At 42.7% G+C, this 22,575-nt stretch overlaps 1 protein-coding gene across 1 annotated transcript in view; it reads right to left on the reverse strand.

The window, feature by feature from the left end:
* Nucleotides 1-380: 380 nt before the first annotated feature.
* Nucleotides 381-22,575, reverse strand: part of LOC101476544 (neurotrypsin) — a 37,703-nt gene continuing 15,508 nt past the window's right edge. Inside the window, exons 3-14 of the mRNA XM_004556616.6 lie at nt 21,175-21,417; nt 18,917-19,055; nt 18,649-18,827; nt 18,347-18,494; nt 12,794-12,972; nt 12,336-12,477; nt 11,957-12,177; nt 10,583-10,724; nt 10,209-10,487; nt 6,412-6,534; nt 6,031-6,299; nt 381-3,934 (exon numbers count right to left, since the gene is read on the reverse strand). Coding sequence (XP_004556673.1) covers nt 3,399-3,934; nt 6,031-6,299; nt 6,412-6,534; nt 10,209-10,487; nt 10,583-10,724; nt 11,957-12,177; nt 12,336-12,477; nt 12,794-12,972; nt 18,347-18,494; nt 18,649-18,827; nt 18,917-19,055; nt 21,175-21,417 — 2,600 coding nt within the window. The 3' untranslated portion in view covers nt 381-3,398. The remainder of the gene's footprint in view (nt 3,935-6,030; nt 6,300-6,411; nt 6,535-10,208; nt 10,488-10,582; nt 10,725-11,956; nt 12,178-12,335; nt 12,478-12,793; nt 12,973-18,346; nt 18,495-18,648; nt 18,828-18,916; nt 19,056-21,174; nt 21,418-22,575) is intronic.

The raw sequence follows: 22,575 nt of genomic DNA on the forward strand, positions 1-22,575 counted from the left end.
TCAGTCCATGAAAATATTGTCAGACAAGGTTGGGGATCGCTGATCTAATGGACATGAAAACATAGACTGTAAATAAAAGATGGACAAAACCACTAGTTTAGGTTATTTACAATTTGAATTTTAGCATTTTGGCCACATTTTTCTTTTCTTCTTGGCGTGAGAAGTGCCCATGTGTAGAATACAGTCAATAAAAGTAACCAAACCACTGTTTCAGGTTCTAAACATGTTAATTCACTCCCTTTCAGAGCCTCAAGTGGTCATTAGAGGAACTGCATTTTTTAGCTCTTTTCTTGTTTTCTCGCCACATGGGGAAAACAGAGTTCAGGAAAGCTAATTAATAAATATCTGGTGCTAAAAACAGAGACGACAGCAACACTCACTTGTTCTCAGCAGGTACACATTTTTAATACTCAACCATGATTCAGCACATTACACTGAGGAGCAGCTGATGGGTTTAACACAGGTAAAGCAAGAGTACATCTGAAACCCTTTAGCCTGTCTGCGCCCTCATCGCCCAGCCAGAGACATACAGTATTTACATGAACCAACAGGATCTGCATGGTCAAACATCAAGTCTGTGGTAGCAGGGCTTGAGTTTATGTACAGGATTATAACAACAGGCTTGGAGAAATGTTGGAGTTGAAGGTTACAGGATGCTTCACGACACAATGGTTCACAGTATATTAAGCACAAGTCCATACACTTACAGCATAAACAGTATAAAAAGAACCACCAGGGTACCTGACGGACCCTGTTAAAATAGAGCAATGTCGCCATCTTCTGGTCAGATCACACATCTGCTCAGAGAACAACAGATCAGACAACGTTTAACTTCAACAGCTCGGCTATCTAATCCAGTCAAGAATGAATGCAGAACACATACTATCTAAATGCAGAAGTAGCAGCTAGCTATCTGTCTATCTGAGGACCTGTCTATTTATCTATCTAGAGCCAGTACAAAAAGATATTTATGACTCAACAGTCAGCTTCCAATGGCTTTAAAAGGAGAGTCCTGTACAATTTTAAAGGACCATACCAATGTTTTTGCACATTTTAGCTCTTTAACCAGTACACTTAATGCAACCGTTGACTTATTTCCAAACAAGGTTGTTGTTATTCAGCCACCGTTTCCTTTGTTTCCCTGCTCAGACATCAGAAATCAATGATCAGACGCCTGCAGCTGTTTGTTCTATGCTGTTATCATAGGATGAGCGGCCTGGTTTACCCCTAGACTACTCTGAGAAAATATCTACAGATAAGACATTTAGTGTGAGGGATTTTGATTTAGTATTGCACAAAAATCACATTAATTAATAACACATTAATCACACTAGCAGGGATTCTTCTTTTTAACCACAGCCAAAAGAAAATCATTGGCATTATTATAAAATTCTATTTTAACCATTTTTTAAAAATTTATTTCATTTAACCAAGAATAATATGCATTTTGTTGTTATTAAAGGTTCTGGCATAATAGAAAAAATCATACATTTCTGTCATATAATGTAACACACAATGATTAAATTTCTCATATGTATTTCAATTTTTTTTATTTCCTTTTGGTTGTATTGGGTTAGTCTAAGTTTGTGTGATATTTGCTGCTTACTGCAAATATCAATGATCAAGACAAAGCACATAATAATCCCTTACTTTGCATGACTTTATCACTACATCAGTTTGTTAAGGTAGAGGTCTGTCCATAAATATTTGGACAATAAGATTATTTTTTTTTAAATTTTGCCTCTGCACACCATCGCAGTGGATTTTCAATCACGCAATCAATATGTGGTTAAAGTGCAGAGTCTCAGCTTTAATTCAAGGGGTTTTACTAAAGTATTCCATTAACTGTTTGGGAATTACAGCCATTTTAAAACATATCAACTGGCATTATTTTCAATATAGCAGTTGTTTTTAATTCTTGGATCAAAACCCCGCCTGAAGTCTAAAACCTATGGACAACACCAAATGCTCGGCTTCCTCCCTTGCAAAGCTCTGACAGAACTTGATGAGTTGTTTCTCTCCTTCTTCATACATTTGTCTTCCCATCATTCTGCCACAAGTTAATCTTGGTTTCATCTGTCCCTCTGTTTTCTGGCAAAGCCTAATCTGGCCTTGTTGTTCTTGAGTGTAATCAGAATGTCCCAGATTGCTGATTTGGCCATTCCTAAAGTTTTTGCTATCTCTCTGATGGGTTTATTTTGGTTCTTCAGCCCAATGATGGTCACCTTCACTTTCATTGCTTTGTGCCTTAAATGTTTCAAATGCAGGGTCAACACTTAAAATCAACTTTGCATCTTTTATCTGTTTAATTTATTAAAGAAGAATTAGGGAACTGCCCTATCTGGTCATGAGACTGTCAGTCAATCGTACAACAACTTTGTATTAATAATTCCCAAACAGTTGATGCAATAGACTTTTTTACTACAATGATCAGACAGTCCCCTGTAAGTACAATGTTGGCAACAGTGGGAAGGAAGAACTCAATTTTACGAGGAAGAGACCTCCGGGTCAACCAGGATCAGGGAGAGACCGTGATTGGTTGAGAGTTGACGTGAAAGGAAGGAAGATAAAAGAGATTACAAAGAGATTGGCTCAGTAAGGCATTAATAAGCGCTTTAAAAGGGGCAAATAAGGTTAATCTATACAAATAAGAAACAAGCTAAAGGAGAACGTGTGTAACGCAAAGTGACCTCATTTGTAATAAATGCACTAAAACTTGCTAAATCAGTGGTATGGTCCTGAGTTGAGTAGCTTAGTCATGGGTCCAAATGAACAACTGCACTTTCACCAGTAAAGGTATAAGACAACAGCCTGAAGAGAGAAGCCCTGTTTGAAAAAGAAAGCCACATCTGGATTTTTATAAAAACCTAATGTGGGACGAGCCTCACCTTCTGCGAGGAGTTTGGAGTTTATCTACATTAATCATCTCAAAGGGACATCAGTGATGGTCAGTCAGCCTTTGTACTTGATGTGTTGCTCTTTTTCTTAAGCTCACACAATGTAAATAGGTGAAATTAGCATAGATTCTTGTGTGACCGTCTCAAAATTTTCCCCCCGGAATATTTTACGCGAGCAGTAGATTCCTTAAAGTACATGCAATTGGGATTTTTTTTTTTTTTTTCAGTAAAAGGGCCTGATTGGCGTGCTGATAAATCTGTCGACCTGTTTCGGTCTAAACGGGCTGAAACTCACACGTCGAGCACCGCGAATGACCCGTACAGCTCAGGAAAGCCTGCCCACAGCACACACCCGCGATTCACGAAGACGGAGTTCAGATTTGACAGACGGCCATTTGCACTGACTGAAGATTGGGAGCATCTTTCTTTTCTTTTCCTCATCCTTTAACCCTCCTCAGGCAGTCACATGGCACAGGTGGTAAGCCAACGGCACGGCCTCAATCAGACCAGAATTTGTGTGTTTGCGTCCTCCGCCCGGCGTGTGTGTGTGTTTTTGGTGTGTGAATGATGAGAGTGTGTGTGTTTAATCTCATTGATTTCATTTGATGGCTGCTGATCGTGTGCGTGTTTGCCGTGCGTGTGGAAGGACACATCTTTGCCCTCGCTGTGCATGTGTGTTATGTCATTGTGTGGCAGATCTCCTTGTATATGTGCGTTTGGCGCCTCCGGACGTGCTTGCACATTGATGACCTCGTCGATCCAGCTCCTGAAGCGGCTGACTCGCGTGTAGAGCGCAGGTGAGGAGGGATCAGCGCAGCCGTAACCCCCGGCGACAACGCCAGTGAGGATCCATCGACCTGTCTCCGCCTGACACACTAACCCGCCTCCAGAGTTGCCCTGGCAACTGTCGTCATGGAGGAGGCTGGTGTCTGGAGGACTGCCAGCACACAGGGTGCCGTGACTGGAGAAACTGTTGCCATAGCGCTTCTTACATTGCCATGATGACATCAGAGGGACCCAGGAAGCAAGAACAGAGTCTAGAAGAAGAGAAAGAAGACAACAGGATTACAAATACTAAAGCAAACAGCTGATTGAGGCGATGCTACAGGTATAAACATGTTTCTATGCTCATTTTGGGCCGTGGTATATAACATGTTAGGCCAAAGGACTCATTAGTGCTGTGTTTAAGCACATGAGAGAGTACCAACAGAGCACTCTCACATCTGCAATCAATAACTTAGAAACTGATTTTAGAAACAGAATATAAAGTCATCTTTCTGCCCGACTGGTCTCATGTTTATCCATGTCCAACCATCTTTCAGGGGTGTGTCTAGAAGAATCGCATAGAGTGGCACCAACCCTTCCTGAACCCCCACCCCACCATAGCCACTGGAGTAGAGTACCATTAATCTTATAGTCCCCAAAACCACTGGATGAGAGCATGGATAGAGCCAGCAGGAATGTTACAGAGTATATTTATTCAAGTACTTGTACTATGCTGCGCTCTGATTTTACTCCATCGCATTCTGAATGTGAATATTCAACTTCATACTCCATTTACTTAATGTTTTAGTTACTTATAACTTCTCAGATTAATTGCATTATTTTAGATCAAGCTACTGAGGAATATATAGAAGTATTTAAAATCATCAACATATCACTAATTCAATAATTAATAATAACAATATTATACTAATACTTTACTCATTTTGGGTTTTGTTGCTGTAGCCCATCTGCTTTAACTACGGTTGGATAAAGGTGTTGTTGCCATTCATTGTATGAACTACTGATCATTATAGTAAGAATCTGACGAGCTGTTTAAACAAAGTCTTGAAAATTGATGTTGTTCTGTGATCAGTACCTTAATTTTTCAGTTATTCAAGATTATTGTTACATTTTCCTCTTTGAATGTTATCATAACAATGAAAGCCTTCAGTTCAAAATGTCGCAACAAAATGAAACAATAATTTTGAATATGGCTTTATCCAACATTTATATTTCTGCTTTGAAAAAAGTCTGCAAATTAGAGCATTTTTAGAAAGATTACAGCAGCTCTGTGAAGCCGTGATTATGCGGGGGGGGGGGGGGGGGGGGGGGGGCAGGCTTAGATTACCTTGTTAGTATTCTAATGTAAGCCCTAACTTTTGCTAATTAGCACCCGACAGTACAGAAGCAGCTGATGGAAATGCCATTGTTGTACACGTATTTGAACAAAGACGATGAAATGTGATGGGATCTCCAGAGTTATTAAAATTCATCTTGTGGGAGGGCTTAGATGTGCGTGTGTCATGTTTTCTGTTTCTTCGTTGCCTTTTGTGTTACGTAGCCTGATGATTGATGTGCATTTTGCTAATTTTTTTGTCAGTATGAATTAGCTCTACTGCATGTGATAACTGAGACAATTCTTTGTCATTTTCAAGCAGCTGCTGTAACTGGCTTCACCAGACAACAGATAGAAATGAACCTTTAGAGTCATGTCTCATTTACAGTTATTTTCCTATTGGTCAATTAGCACTTTCACTGTTAATTAAACAAAATCAAATCACAGGGAATGAAATGAAATGCAGTTTCCTGTTAATCCATGTACCACTGAGGGCTAGTTTCATCAAACAGTGCACATATTAACCACACGGTGGCGCCAGAGGAAAAGTTAGGAACTCATCGATGTCATTGTGATTTGTTTGCAGTGGAAAAGGAAAACCTGTATTAAATTCCATAGTAATTTCATAGCAATCCGGCCTCATGTTGTTGGGATCCTGCTCCTGACACTAGTCCAGCTCATCTGCTCTCTCATTTATATTCTGTCCTCTATGAAATACTGATGTGAAGATTTGCTGATTTTCACTGTTCTATATGTGTTTGTTGAATGTTAGACTGTCATTAAAGATGTTACTGCAGATGTAACTGAACAGATTTTCAGAATGAAAGTGTTTCTGATTTGTAGCCCAGCACCTTCTATAAAACTTACTGGTCAAAGTAAACCTCAAAAATTCCACAATTCCAGGTTATTCTTGTACTTCTGCAAATTTGTGCACCTGTGTTGAAACACACTACTCACAAACTGGTGATCTCCTCCACCCAGATGTTTCATCTAAAACATATTTTCAGACTTTATCTTTATATAACTGCCTACCTGGACCCGTCCAGCCAGCTGTAACCGTGACCACACAAGAAGATGGAGTACTTCCCCCTGAGTCTGTGTCAGTGGCAGGAAGGCATGCTGCATTGGTGTTGGGATCAAAGGTCAGACAGTGATTCTTTGAGCTAGGTAGCTTAAGCAAAGCCAGATCGTGTCCACCGCTCTGACCCTTAAACTTCCTGTGAACCACCACCTGCTCCGGTGTGAGGCGCCGCTCGGACCCCCCAACTATCACCACGTACCGGGACGGATCGCCGCCAAACCTTCAGGAGAGAGACAGAAGCAACTTAAGGGTGATTTACACTTGTGTATTACTGCGCTGAGTGGTTCCACTGCAATGTAGAAACTGATTTATTAATATTGCTTTGGATTTACCTGGTGACACAGTATGCAGACGTCAGGGCCCAGCAGGGGCTGATCAGAGTGCCACTGCAGAGAGGACTGCTGTCTTCTTCCTGAGACCGAAGCCACACAGACACCTGCCATGGCCACGTGGTCCTGAGCAAGAAGAACGAACAGATCAAAACTACTTCCTGCTTCTCTTTTTGATCTTGTTGCCATTTCAAATTAACTTTTGTTCAACATATAAATGTCAGTCAAACCAAAATAACCACAAAATATGTGATGTTTTCCAACTCGGAAGCAAAAGTTGTGCAAGATTCACCAGCTAGCCAAACGTTTCATATGTCTGCTCTGGGAGCAGCAGGTCAGCAGGTCCAAGTCAGACACACCACAGAAAAGAGGAGCCGGGGTGGAGGTGGGTTGCAAAGCAGCTTGCAGGCAGGCAAAAGCAATTTAAATAGTGTGTCTTATATGAAATTTACTAACTGGATGTGTAGAAAGAGATCAACTCAGCCATCAGCTTTTTTCTACTTTTTATAAATTGCATACAAATTATTATAAACTAAGAATCTTAGAAAACCCGTTTTTAATAGTATTAATCCTGTAAGTCCTGCATGTGCTGTATATGTTATTTCTGTGAAAGCCACAGGTTGCATGAATAATCCAGCAGGAGGTGGGAGGTGAGCCAAATATATATATATATATATATATATATATATATATATATACAGTGGGGCAAAAAAGTATTTAGTCAGCCACCGATTGTGCAAGTTCCCCCACTTAAAATGATGACAGAGGTCAGTAATTTGCACCAGAGGTACACTTCAACTGTGAGAGACAGAATGTGAAAAAAAAATCCATGAATTCACATGGTAGGATTTGTAAAGAATTTATTCGTAAATTAGGGTGGAAAATAAGTATTTGGTCACCTCAAACAAGGAAAATCTCTGGCTCTCACAGACCTGTAACGTCTTCTGTAAGAAGCTTTTCTGTCCCCCACTCGTTACCTGCATGAATGGCACCTGTTTGAACTCATCATCTGTATAAAAGACACCTGTCCACAGCCTCAAACAGTCAGACTCCAAACTCCGCCATGTCCAAGACCAAAGAGCTTTCGAAGGACACCAGGAAAAGTATTGTAGACCTGCACCAGACTGGGAAGAGTGAATCTACAATAGGCAAGCAGCTTGGTGTGAAAAAATCAACTGTGGGAGCAATCATCAGAAAATGAAAGACATACAAGACCACTGATAATCTCCCTCGATCTGGGGCTCCACGCAAGATCTCATCCCGTGGGGTCAAAATGATCATGAGAACGGTGAGCAAAGATCCCAGAACCACACGGGGGGACCTGGTGAATGACCTGCAGAGAGCTGGGACCAAAGTAACAACGGTCACCATCAGTAACACACTACAACGGCAGGGAATCAAATCCCGCAGTGCCAGACGTGTTCCGCTGCTGAAGCCAGTGCATGTCCAGGCCCGTCTGAAGTTTGCCAGAGAGCACATGGATGATACAGCAGAGGATTGGGAGAATGTCATGTGGTCAGATGAAACCAAAGTAAAACTTTTTGGTATAAACTCAACTCGTCGTGTTTGGAGGAAGAAGAATACTGAGTTGCATCCCAAGAACACCATACCTACTGTGAAGCATGGGGGTGGAAACATCATGCTATGGGTCTGTTTTTCTGCCAAGGGGACAGGACGACTGATCCGTGTTAAGGACAGAATGAATGGGGCCATGTATCGTGAGATTTTGAGCCAAAACCTCCTTCCATCAGTGAGAACTTTGAAGATGAAACGAGGCTGGGTCTTCCAACATGACAATGATCCAAAACACACCGCCCGGGCAACAAAGGAGGGCTCCGTAAGAAGCATTTGAAAGTCCTGGAGTGGCCTAGCCAGTCTCCAGACCTCAACCCCATAGAAAATCTGTGGCGGGAGTTGGAAGTCCGTGTTGCTCGGCGACAGCCCCAAAACATCACTGCTCTCGAGAAGATCTGCATGGAAGAATGGGCCAAAATACCAGCTACTGTGTGTGCAAACCTGGTAAAGACCTATAGTAAACGTTTGACCTCTGTTATTGCCAACAAAGGTTATGCTACAAAGTATTGAGTTGTATTTTTGTTATTGACCAAATACTTATTTTCCACCCTGATTTACGAATAAATTCTTTACAAATCCTACCATGTGAATTCATGGATTTTTTTTTCACATTCTGTCTCTCACAGTTGAAGTGTACCTCTGGTGCAAATTACTGACCTCTGTCATCATTTTAAGTGGGGGAACTTGCACAATCGGTGGCTGACTAAATACTTTTTTGCCCCACTGTATATACACTCAACAAAAATATAAACGCAACACCTTTGTTACTGCTCCCATTCCCCATGGGATGGACGTAGAGACCTAAAATTCATTCCAGATACACAATATAACCATCCCTCCCAAACAGTGGTCACAAATCAGTCCAAATGTGTGGTAGTGGGCACATCTGCTATATTGAGATAATCCATCCCACCTCACAGGTGTGCCACATCAGGATGCTGATCTGACATCATGAGTAGTGCACAGGTGTACCTCAGACTGCCCACAACAAAAGGCCACCCTGGAATGTGCAGTTTTTTGCGCTATTGGGGGTCTGGGGACCCAGAACCGGTCAGTATCTGGTGTGACCACCATTTGCCTCATGCAGTGCAACACATCGTCGCATGGAGTCTATCAGATTGTCAATTGTGGCCTGTGGAATGTTGGTCCACTCCACTTCAATGGCTGTGCGAGGTTGTTGGATATTCGTGGGAACTGGTACACGCTGTCGTATACGCCGGTCAAGCACATCCCGAACATGCTCAATGGGTGACATGTCCGGTGAGTATGCTGGCCATGCAAGAACTGGGACATTCTCAGCTGCCATCTGCCCTGAACAATGTGAACCATGATTCATCCGCGAAGCGCACACCTCTCCAACGTGCCAGACGCCATCGAATGTGAACATTTGCCCACACAAGTCTGTTACGGCGACGAGCTGGAGTCAGGTCAAGACCCCGATGAGGACGACGGGCATGCAGTTGAGCGTCCCTGAGACGGTTTCTGACAGTTTGTGCAGAAATTGTTTGGTTGTGCAAACCAATTGTTCCAGCAGCTGTCTGGGTGGCTGGTCTCAGACGATCTTGGAGGTGAACCTGCTGGATGTGGAGGTCCTGGGCTGGTGTGGTTACACGAGGTCTGCGGTTGTGAGGCCGGTTGGATGTGCTGCCATATTCTCTGAAACGCCTGTGGAGACGGCTTATGGTTGAGAAATGAACATTCAATGCACGGGCGACACATCTGGTTGACATTCCTGCTGTCAGCATGCCAGTTGCACGCTCCCTCATTGCTTGTGGCATCTGTGGCATTTTGCTGTGAGACAAAACTGCACATTCCAGGGTGGCCTTTTGTTGTGGGCAGTCTGAGGTACACCTGTGCACTACTCATGATGTCAGATCAGCATCCTGATGTGGCACACCTGTGAGGTGGGATGGATTATCTCAATATAGCAGATGTGCCCACTACCACACATTTGGACTGATTTGTGACCACTGTTTGGGAGGGATGGTTATATTGTGTATCTGGAATGAATTTTAGGTCTCTACGTCCATCCCATGGGGAATGGGAGCAGTAACAAAGGTGTTGCGTTTATATTTTTGTTGAGTGTATATACATATATTTGTCTATCCAGTTAAGCCACCAATGAGAATATTTTTGAGAATATTTTAGAGAAAATGGTCTGAGAAGTGAAGCAAAACAGGTTTAAATTTTCATTAATTCTGTTTTACCTGATTTTTTCCCCCTACCTGAGTATGTTTTCCTCTCCCTGATTCCTCCTCTTGCCATCTTCCTCGGCCATCTTCCTCAGCCCACAGCTCGGCTCTTCAGGCTTAATCTGTGCCGTTGATTCTCGTGGCGTGATGTCACACCGTACCCCTGCATCCTCCCTTCGTCTGCAGCCCTGGATGCTCTGGCCCAGAGAGGGACACTCGCCTAGGAACTCCTCTTTCCCTGTGCACCTCACCTGGTCCAGGTGGACGGGTCCTTTCCCCTGACCAAACCCTCCAGCTGCAACTGCTCGACCGCTGGGGATGACACACATTCAAGAAGATGTGACTTTATGGTATGTTTTTGTTTTCACTAAAACTGTCATCTCTCATTCACCCTCACAAACATTAACCTGTGTCCAAGCTGTCTGCACACCACGGCTGCGTTCAGATCGTTCCAGCCTGAGTCGCAAATACTTCCCCAGTCACCATGGAGATACACTTCGACTCGACCTTCCTTCCTGCTGCTGCCACCCACAAGACGCACCAGGGGACCTAACCAAAAAAAAAAAAAAGAAAAACAACGCTCATTCATATTCATGCCTGCGCATCTATAGAGACGGTAGCTGTATGTCCGCTGACGGTGTTAAATGTCATCCAGTGTCTCTTTATCCGGCCGCTGTTCTCATTCTAATGGACTGTGTGTGTCGACAGGAGAAGCAGGACCTCTGGAGAACAGAGCCAGTAACATCGCTTTATTTTCACAGCTGTCAGCATGTGACATGTAAACCATTTGGACAGAAAAACACCAGTTTAAACAAGGAAGGCAGGCAGCATGCGAGCAGCGGCCTGCAGCAACATCTTGCCCTTTTGTGGCAAAATAAATTTCAGCACCACCAAATCTCTGCAGTGCGGTGCAATGATACTCCTGGTTTAACTGGTTTATTTCTTCCACTATATGAAAAAGAAAATAAACTCTTTAAAATTGTGATTATGTTCTGAGACAGGAAATATATCTTTGTAAATTTAATTCAAGTTATTATTTTTAAAACCTGATCTTTATTTTTGTCCATACAAACACTGGGCATGAGTGGCTTAAAGGGTGAGGAGGAGAGCTCTGGAGGTTTGCCAGTTTGGGGAAATAAATCTAAGTGGTGAGTGCTGCTGCTGTAATGTCCTTCGGCAAGGCGGTAGCCTCAAGTTGTTCACAACAAAGGCTGTATATAAATGATGACTTACAGTTGGTTTAAACTTCTGCGTTCAATCTGCGTCGTATGTGTGCAATAACTCCCCTGAAACAGCTGTGACTACTCCAATTGGCCTGTTCAGTACCGCAGATTCCTCCTATGCATTTCTGACTATGTTTTCTTTGCAGCTTTTTTAGCGTTTATCAGTTATTATTGAGAGAATAACAGCCATCGCCTCAATATAAGGTCTCACAGATGTCAGAATCTGTCAATTCCTGGTGGGACACTGCCGAAACTATCAGGAAGGATGTGATGGAATCATAAAAAGTGGAAAACCTTGAGTGACAAACATGTTTGCCTCAAAAGATGCTCATAACACAAAGCAGGGATCCAGCAGCGAAAATTTTCCCAGGAATGTATTTGTCTACTTGACTCCCTCTCACTTAAAAGCATTATGTGACACTACCAGAATATATTGGAGGTGTGTAAAGGGCGGATCCTGAGGAAAATTATCCCAAAAGTTAAAAATGTTTCAGAATTTAAAAAACAAATCGGCTGATTCATCCTAAACTACTGCATGAAATCATCCCCATCACTCACCTGTGGAAGGTGCAATGACCGGCACCTCATTAGTCTCCTCGTCGGACCTTCCTCTGCAGCGAACACCGACGTCCTCGCTGTGGGAGCAGTCGGTCCGTCCCCAGATCCCATGTTGGCAATCCAGCAGCGAGGTTTCAGATCCCTCGCACTGGACATCGTCCAGGAGGATCAGGCCCACGCCCTCGCCAAACGTCCCATCAGATACGACCTCAGCGTGACCCCTGGAGATGAGAAGAGTTTATCATCTACTTATAAAGTGATCAAAATGCAAACAGCAGTCTTCTTAGTTGTAACTATGGCAAACTTGGGGTGCAAAGAGTGCAGCTGCAATTTTCACTGAAAAAAGCTGCATGCAAAAAGACTAAAACTGTGTTCATACCTGTAACCCAGCTGCCTGCAGACCACCTCTGCATGCTGCTGGGTCCAGTGGTCGTCACACACCGTCCCCCAGTCACCGTTATGAAACACTTCGACTCGGCCCTCCCAGGGACTGTCTCCTCCAACCAGACGCACCACACCGTCTGAAACATTTTGTGGTTATAAGCAAAAATCAGATCCTCTTTTCTCAAAGGGAAGATTCTGTTTTATAGATGCTACATCTGAAATTAATATTAAAATCTGTATTTTTGGAGTTTGGTCACATGTATTGATATGTTACTGCTCGGCTCACATAAATCCTGTTCCTACTTGTCACAAACAGGATGTTGCTGCTCTATGCAGTAATGATTTATTGATGTTCGGAGCCCAGCGGCTATAAATAGCAGCTTTAAGCTCATCAGTGTGTACAATTGCTATGTGTGACTGTGTATATGTATGTGTGTGTTTGGGTGCATGTACCTGTATAAGGGCTGCAGGAGACCCCAGCATCCTCCATGTGGTCACAGTTGTGCTGCTCCCAGTTGCCATGAGGACACTGATCCAGGAACAGCTCATTTCCTGTGCATTTCATCGCATCCAGCAGGATGGGACCTGAACCCTGACCGAAGTGAGCCCAGGACCAGGCTTTCGCCACACCACTACAACACAAACACACACACACAGGTTTTTCCAGAAGGTTACTTAAGATAAGATAAGTATATTGTCTAAAGGAGCAGAGAGGGTAGTAGAGGGACCTGAGAATAAATAGGCCATTAATAAATAGTTAAAAACCAATTACCTCAACACCTCAGTTTATTTATCAGGTTAACTGACAGAGTCAAACATCTAAAGTGATGGCAGTTTTACTTAAACAAAGGGATCAGATAAAATGCTGCCAGGCAGCCAAACAGTGAATAGTACAAAACTGTCGTCCCACAACATTTGTGTTGGGGTGAATTGTTAAATGTTGTCATTGTTGTGCTTAAATTTGTAAACCTTGTCTTAAACTGCATGTTTAGATATTCTTCTGTTCTCCTCCCCCACATGCAGGATGGTAGAGAAGGGTATAGTGTTTAACTGCAGGCACATTCCATCTAAAGCTTCTGGTTCCTTATCTGGTAAGGGATGGTTACTCCCGGCCATTTAGGGGCTCGCCTGTGCTTGTATATGGCGAACCATTAAAGGGGTTAAGCCATATACAGGTGAGGGGAGATGACCTTTGGATAACTAGGAAATGTGGTTGAACAGTTGTAAGCATATATTGTGTGGCAGGAAGTCACATCTGCAGAGACACATACACATGCACTCACGTGCTTGCACATGCATGCACACACACACAGTGCCTTAGGTTTTACGATACACCACAGGGGTTTTACGGTGAGAGGTTGTGTAACGGAGTAAAAGCTGTGAGGGGAGACTGGAGCTTTGGAGTTGGCTACAGGTGTGCTTGTGTTAGCTCTGAGCGCAGTCTCCCCTTGGAAGTAAAACGTACGAGTGGATCTTGTGTTCTGTTCGCAGTCTCTCGTGGTCTGATTCCAGCAGGGTTGCATGTTTAGACCCAACAATTTGGCATTGATAAAGCTACACAGTGTCGCACAAAACGATCAGCTTTCCCAGGAGGACGATTCATTGACACAAAATCTGTCAGTCTGCTGGATATAACTCTGAAAAACACGACTACGACAAAAAATACTCTAAAGATACTCTTTGAATAAATAAAATCATCCAAAATAATAAACTGCTTTTTTTTTGTGATGTCTTCTTAATCCCAGCTTGCTATAAAAAGCCCTTTTGTGCTTCTGCTTGTGCTAAAAGTGATGTTTAACCTAAAAATAGCATGCAGCAGGTTTGTTAAAAAGAAAAGTAAAACATATCAAACTACAGGGTGGGCCATTTATATGGATACACCGTAATAAAATGGGAATGGTTGGTGATATTAAAGTCCTAAAGAAGAGGGTTGCATTGACAATCCAACACAATGGGCAGCACATTGAACACATGTTATAAGTGGTCAGAAACTTGTAAATAACTCATGAAAGAATAAAGTTACGTTGAAACCAAGCACACCATTGTTTTTCTTGTGACATTACCAATAAGTTTGATGTGTCACATGGCCCTCTTCCTATTGAGAAAACAAAAGTTGTATCCAAGATGGCCGACTTCTAAATGGCCACCATGGTCACCACCCATCTTGAGGAGTTTGCCCTCTCACATATACTAATGTGCCACAAACAGGACTTTAATATCACCAACCATTCCCATTTTATTACGGTGTATCCATATAAATGGCCCACCCTGTACAAAATGTTGCAGGAAAACCATCAACTAATTATTTGTTATTTATAAATATGAAAAAATAGGAGGAATCAGAGTACGGGAAGCAGGGAAGGGCTGGAAATTATCTAGAAATGATTTTATACAGTGAAATTTATTCAGTACAGCTTCTTAAATTTTAAAAGGCGCACAGATTCTGAACTCTTTGCCATCAAATCTTTAAAATTTTAATTAACAGGCAAAATTATGGCTTGTGTGGTCATTGTTGCTGTTTTCTGTTTGATCTGATATTTGCATTGATATGTTGTGTCTTTAAAAAGCCCAACCAGGGACACGGTCTGCAAGGTAGCTGTGGCTAAACGTTTTATATGCACTGTATAGTTGCATTCTGTTTAAATGCACTCGTGTTAACATGTGTTGTTTAAATTTTACAAATAAACATTGTATAAATAAAATACAAATACGGATGGTAAATGTATACTGAACATTTGTAATTACAGCCTCTCAGATATAATTTTTAAAAGAATTCTTATTTTCTTTCATATGAATCATCAATTCATTTGTGAATTATTTATTAGTGTAATAATTTACTTTTTTAATCAGTTAAAAAAAGTAAAACCTTGTGTTTTTCATTCATTACTTACATTTAATGTTTTTACTTCTCCATTTTCCTCATTATATTTTAAAACTTGCACTTCCAATTAAAGTACTAAATGCAGAACTCTTACTTGTAATTGATTATTGTCACAGATTTGAGTTTTTCTTCCTCTGCTGTTTGTTCACAGGGAGGAGTAGTGTTAGCTAGTGCCAGCATGCAAAGTGTCTACATGTTTGACACGTATTCTCTATCTATTGCAGAGCGAAACAAAAAATAACGAATACAATCCATGTGGGGAAAAACAAATCGAGTTTGCTTCGTTTTGTTTTGCGTGTCAAAACACATCAGCGCACAGCTGTACACAGCTGTGTGGGAACCTGTGCATCAGTGTCAGGACATCTATTATTCACACGCACAAACACAGATGGTGAGGTGTCCCCCGGTGTTTCGGGAGATGAAATGCAACCTCGTGTTAAACATGGAGGAAGATCTTCACTTTCTTCTCCGTAGGGTTTACATTCTGTGTGTGAGGAAGTATTTTCAAGATGAGACAAACTGTAATCTGCTCTGCTGGAGAATCCTGAACATCTCCAGCTTACTCAACGGCATCTGATAAATAATTCAGTTTTAAATCTTTTTTGGGGCAGCACGGTGGCACGGTGGTTAGCACTGTTGCCGCACAGCAAGAAGGTCCTGAGTTCAATTCCACCATCAGGCCGGGGTCTTTCTGTGTGGAGTTTGCATGTTCTCCCCGTGTTTGCGTGGGTTCCCTCCGGGTACTCCGGCTTCCTCCCACCGTCCAAAGACATACAGCTTGTGGGGATAGGTTAATTGGATAATCCAAATTGTCACTAGGTGTGAATGTGTGAGTGCGAATGGTTGTCTGTCCCTGTGTGTTAGCCCTGCGACAGACTGGCGACCTGTCCAGGGTGTACCCTGCCTCTCACCCTATGACAGCTGGGATAGGCTCCAGCGCCCCCCGCGACCCTGAAAAGGATAAGCGGAAGCGAATGGATGGATGGAGGGATCATTTCTGGGATTTTAAAGATACTGGCATCTTCTGTTTGTAAAGTGATTAGTGAAATTTCCAGAGCTGAATGTTCCCTATATTTGTGTCATCCACAATGCCCCATCAATTCAGTCAGTTTCAGTTGCCACACTGCAAACCTGTAAATCTTGTGTAATTGTGGTGCCATTAGTCTTTCCACTGAGAGTGGGACAAATAAACACCTGCACAACCAAAAGGTGCAGTCAAAAAGTTATGCAACTCCACACATAAAAACCTGGACCGGATTTACATTGGGCTGCTATCCCCCTAAAGGTCGTCTCCTTGAGCAGCCCTGCAACAACCTGCACACTTGGGATATGTGCTGGATCTCCTCCACTGAGTCAAAAAGGCGACACTTTAAGGACAAAGTCACAGGGAGCCAAATCGGGCATCTAGGGCAGGTGGTGTGATACATTTGCTTTGGCTAATAAAAATCCTGCATTTCCAATGTGCCGTTTGCTCTTTCTCCATCAGATGCATCAAAGAGTTACAGTAATGTAAATGCAGTCAGAGACCCTGGGGGAGTTCAATACACAGCACACAACCTCATATTTATATACCATGTTCAAAAAATTAAGGGAACACACAAACATCACAGTATACACAACGTTAATTAAACTTCAGGGATATCAATCTTTCCAATTTGGAACCATAAACCACTGTGAATCCATTTCATCTGCTTTAGTGCAAATAAAATTGACAACAGGTGCACTTGAGAGGCAGCAACAACTGTCCCAAAAAGGGAATGTGTCATGGTCCGTGGGAACAGGTAGTGTTCGTGTTGACTCAGTGGCTACGCCCTCGGGTTGGGTCGACAGCATCGCACCTGTATTCCATCTAATTACCAATTACCGGAGAACTATTTCACCCAGCGCGGATGGCTGCTCCACGCCAGTCCGTTAGTCACTCTTAGTGGTCACCGTCTGGCAATTGAAGACATCTCCTGCATGTTTTGCGTGCAAGAGAACTCCCTCAGTCTCCGTCTCTCCCTCCTTGGATTCTCTCCCACGGACACCCTCCCATCCAAGCCCCACGGTCTGACTCTGATTGTAAGCCACAGCATTCTAATTCTGGTTTAGTTTTGACTCTCTCCCTTCCTGCACACAAGTAATTGTTCCCCTTTCTGTTGCAGCTTCCCAGGGAATTTCAGGTCCTCGGCTTGAGTTTTATTCTCGTTCCCTTGGTTGTTCCTGATCATTCATGTTAGAGAAATAAATCTGTACATAGTTCCTGTGAATTTTGTATTGAGTCTGCTTTTTGATCCCCACTCTGTGTGTATGAACCTTGGTTCGTGACAGAATGGTTTTGCAGGTGGTGGCCACAGAATACTACACTCTGAGTGTTGCACAGATGCTCCAGTTCCTTCAGGCTGGCGTATCCATACGTCCCATCACAGGAAGGTTTGCTGTGTCTCCGGGCTGTTACAAGAGGAGAGCTGGGCAAGGCTATAGAAGGACAAGCCAGCAGCTGAACCGTTATCTACTTCTTTGTTTGAGTACGATTGTACAATCAGGAGGCTCACTGTCAGACCGACACAGGGACCTGCAGCGGGCTACTCAAGTTCATTCTTCTAACCTAACTGTCGCAAACAGACTTTGAGGGATGCATGAGCACTCATCATCTTTAGGCAGTGCCAGTGGCACCCGGTTCTCTTTACCAATGAGACCAGGTTCATGCTGAGAACATGTGACAGACATAAAAGACTCTGCAGGTACCGCAGTACATATGCTGCCTGCTACTTTAGGAGTACACTTATCCCCTAAAAACTGTTTGGCCTCTTATTCGTGAGCAGAGATCGAGCCGGTGACGATCCTTGACATGAAAGTTGGGTCAACTTGCCAGGTGGTGAGAACAGGACATACAGGGAGTGATCTAGAAATAGCAGCAGTTCTGGACCTGGTCCAGAGGTGCACAAGGAGAAGACCTTATAGGGGATAGAAAGCCAATTTAAAACAGGCATAGTGTTTGCTTTCTTCATCTGTACATTTGTGGCTCTCCTACTACAGTAGGTGTCTCTGTGGCCTGAGGCTCACAACGTAACCTTTAAACTAGGACAAAGATCAAAATGTTTCCATACATCTCTTATCTAGTTGTGGTGGAGGTGTGAACGTACCCAAAACCGAGCTGTCTGCACACCACCTCTGCGTCCCTGTCGTCCCACTGGTCATCGCAGATAGAGCCCCACCTTCCTGCATGAAACACCTCCACACGACCTTCAAAGTCTTCCTCACCTCCAACCAGTCGCAGAGGAGGGCCACTGCCTGAGAGGAGTTTAAAAGATGGCATGAGATCCAGCAGCATCCACCTTGAATGCTCTCACACACATTTTATTGGTACCGAATCGCTCTGTGCCTCTTATGTATGGGCCGAAACATGCAGGTGCGTTTGCCACGACATTGTGGAAGTCACACTGACCTTCTGGTGGTGCGCACACCACTGCTGCTTCGTTTCCATGGCTACAGTCACCAGTGACGAACATCCTGCTCCGGCACTTACTCAGGGTGTTCTCATCGCCCCGGCAACCTAGACGTTCGTAGTGAAATAGGCCAGAGCCCGAGCCGAACTGAGAGTGCTGCAATGCTGTGCCGATATCGCTGAAAATAGAAACGTCACCGGTGAGAATGAACTTTTTACATCAGTCACACGTCACTGTAACTCGTAGCAGATGTTTCATCCGACCTACCCCAGACCCAGCTGTCTGCAGATCACACTGGCATCCCGGTCTGTCCAGTGAGAGTCGCACACTGCTCCCCACTGGCCGTTCAGGTAAACCTCAACTCGCCCGCTGCCAGAGATCGAGCTGCCAACCAGACGTGTAGCACCTAAAATCACAAACACGCAAATTTTAATGATCAGAAAACTCAAAAATTCACAATGGCAACACAAGTAGATAATAAACATAATTTTGACATAATAACCCAAATAAGTTCAGTACAAACTCGTCTTCACAGGCATCACACATACTGTGAGGCTAACCGCTCATCAAGGTGTTTGTTATTCAGTTATTAGATTGTGATCGTATCTCTGGCAGAGCTCCACTGTTTGATTCAATATTCAGCACTGAACACCTCTACATCACTTTATCAAGCACTTGTCTGTTGACACATCCTGCAGACAAACATTAGCATTCCTTTGAAGTTTGGTTTCAGGTGTATCTAAAATCGACAGTCATCCTTTAAACTCGTTTGTCCAGAGGGGAATATCTGTCTCTTCAAATGCTAATCCCTCCAATACATGCAACAGCTCGTAATCATCTGTGGCTGTCTGTTGTTTCATAGCAAATATATAGCTATACAAAACTAAACTTGTTTTCCCAGCAGACCAGTTTTACAAGATGACACAAAACCAGTGGCCTGTTTTGTTTTGTTTTTTTAAAAAGCATTTACATTTATCAGATAAAATTAACTCAACAGACACTTTGTTAGGTACACCATGTGGAAACAACTCAGTGCATTTAATCAAAATGATACTGTTGAAGTTAAAACTGAGCAACACAAAGTGGATAAAATGTGACTTTGAATGTGGCATGGTTGTTGGTACTGGACAGGCTGGTATTTGAGGAACTGCTGACCTACTTGGATTTTCCCACACAACCATCTCTAAGGTTTACAGAGACTGGTCTGAAAAAGAAAAAATATGTAGTGAGCAGAAGCGTCCTCTGTCCTGCTACTACTCATTACAAGGTATGCAGAAGAGTATCTCTGAACATACTGCATGTAGAACCTTGAAGCAGATGGACTACAGCAGAAGAAGAAAACACCGCGTGTCCTTCCTGTCAGCTAAGAACAGGAAACAGAGGCTACAGTTTGCATTTGATTGGAAATACATTGCCTGGTCTATTGAGTCTTGATTTCTGCTGCAACACACACATGTTAGTGTGAGAACATTTTGTAAACAACATGAAAGCATTCCAGCAGGATAACGTGCTGAGTCACAAAGATCAGGTATTCTCAAACAGGTTTCTTGAACTGACTGAGTGAGTCCACAGTCACCAGATCTCAGTCCAACTGAGCACCTTTGGAATGTGGTGGAACAAGAGATTCACATCACTAATGTGATGCTATCATGTCAGTAGGTACCAACATCTCTGAGGATTGTTTCCAACATCTAGATGAATTTGAGCCACAAACAACTGAAGCAGTTGTGAAGGAAAAAAGGGATCCTCAGTGTCAGGTGAGTGTAAATAAATACTAAAAGCCCCACAATCACATGGATTTGAAAGCAGTTATTCTATTAAATACATTAAGTTCATAGATGTTGGTAACATTTGAAATACCTGGAACTCTAATCAGTTTAGAAATTGGTTGTTGAGCCAGTCAGAGGCTTATTTTTAAATTGAGTAATACTGATATAGAAAGTTTAGATTTTACATGCCAGAAACCAGATTTAGAAATTATTCTTCATTACAAGAGGAACTGGGGTTCGGTTTATGACTGTTTTACTGTAATTGGAGCCACAATTTACAAAATGAACATCCTGCTGATTTAAAGAACCCTTCAAACTTGCATTGAGAATATAAACTCATCAGGAAAATATTTACTAAAATAAATAAAATGAAAAACAGCGTCACATTCCCCTTTTGGACATTTAAAATAATGCAGTTTAAGGAACTTGTGCACAAAGGGTCCACACGTTATTGCAGCTCAGTCATTAATCAGTCATGACTGCCAAGTATCAATAGAATTTTATCTTTACACACCAAATTTCTTTGGATTTTGAATTGTTGCAGTTGTTTTGCAGATATTACCTTTTACATAAAAGAGTATCTTCCCCTTTTTTTTGGTGTGAAAACCTTGTGAACAGCTTAACCAACAGCTAACAAATGTTTCATTTGAATCTGCTGGGGGGGGATGCGCACAGCACTAAATGTGGAATGAAATCATTTAAAGGTCAACTTGTTTTTAATCATGCATGAACTGTTCAGAGCGTCTGTGGATATACCCTGGTGGCAGTCGCAGTAGGCCCAGCCAATTGCTCCTGAGTTCTGTCGGAAGAAACACCACGGGTTGGACTCGCGATCCGGGTTCCTGCAGTAGTTGTGGTCACCCAGGCCGCGGCCCGGGTACTGCATGACATAGTCTGGAAACTCAGTCCATTTCAGACAGGGGGCACCAGAGTCCGTCTGCGACACGGTGCCGTTGTAGTATCCCAGTTCTGTGAATCCCTCAGAGCATGACAGAGGCACTGCACACCAAAGGGAGAGGAGAGTAAGTATATGTTGAGGAAGATGAGAGAATGAGATGTTTTGGATGAAAGGACGGGTATTTGGGTCAGCGAGGACAATGAGAATAAAAGAGATAGTTTGGGAAAAGAGAGGTGAAATGGGAGTAAAACGGGTCTTATTTAAATCACATTATCCCCGTGTCTTTATTATATCTTAACATAAAACCCTACATGGATGATTCTCCAGTACTGCAGCAGGATCCCCTCTAAGGCATTCAACCACACTGATCCATGGTGAACTGGGGAAATTTCCATGACCCTGAACCTCCTTATTTAACACGGTGGTGGCCAGATACTGCCAGTAATCTTCTCTGAGAGGGAGGAATGGGTGAGTGAAGCTTCGACAGTCTGAGAGGGAAACTGCTGACATCAAAGTGTAGCAAAATTAGGCCACAAAATGTAGAGCAGGTTTTGTGCTGCAGCTGATTAAAACGCACACAGAATGCGCTAATGAAAAGAAATCATGCTAAAAAATATAATGGGGAGAGTGGTGCACATACAGGCACTGCACAGCACACTCAGAGGTGCAAAGTCACTTAAAAAGGTAAATGATTTATACAAGTAGAGTGGAAAATAGGATCTCTCTGACTTTAGTTACTTGATCTTTTTATTGTATTTGCATATTTGTTGGAATGTTGGTCTGCAGGGCCACACTGAACTATAACATGTTAAACAATGGCTGAACCTTTGCTGATTGCATTAGTCCTTTGCTTCTGTGACAAATGTGGGAAGGGTGGCTGAACTTTGGTACAGATATCCAGGATGTTTGCTAATGATTTTTCTGTTTTTTCTTCCACTCTGTGGACAGAGCAGCAGCACCTCAAACTCGTTCCTGTGAAAGATCAACATCTGCTTAATGTGGCACAAACAATCAGTCACTACATTTTTTATTCACAGCACAACAGCAAACAAGCCGAAGACAGTTAAGAGGAAAAAATAAAACAATCCCGGTGAAAATTATGCCAAGTTCATTACAAATATCAACAAAATGTTAACTATAATACACAACTTTGTCTGCCAACTCGGGCTACATGCAGGTTCTTATCTATATTGCCTTTTGTTGCCTAACAACCACCTAGCAACAGACTGAAATGAGCAGTTTTTAGCACTAATGCGCTT

Source organism: Maylandia zebra, linkage group LG8 (assembly GCF_041146795.1).
Source record: "Maylandia zebra isolate NMK-2024a linkage group LG8, Mzebra_GT3a, whole genome shotgun sequence".
Lineage (NCBI taxonomy): Eukaryota > Metazoa > Chordata > Actinopteri > Cichliformes > Cichlidae > Maylandia > Maylandia zebra.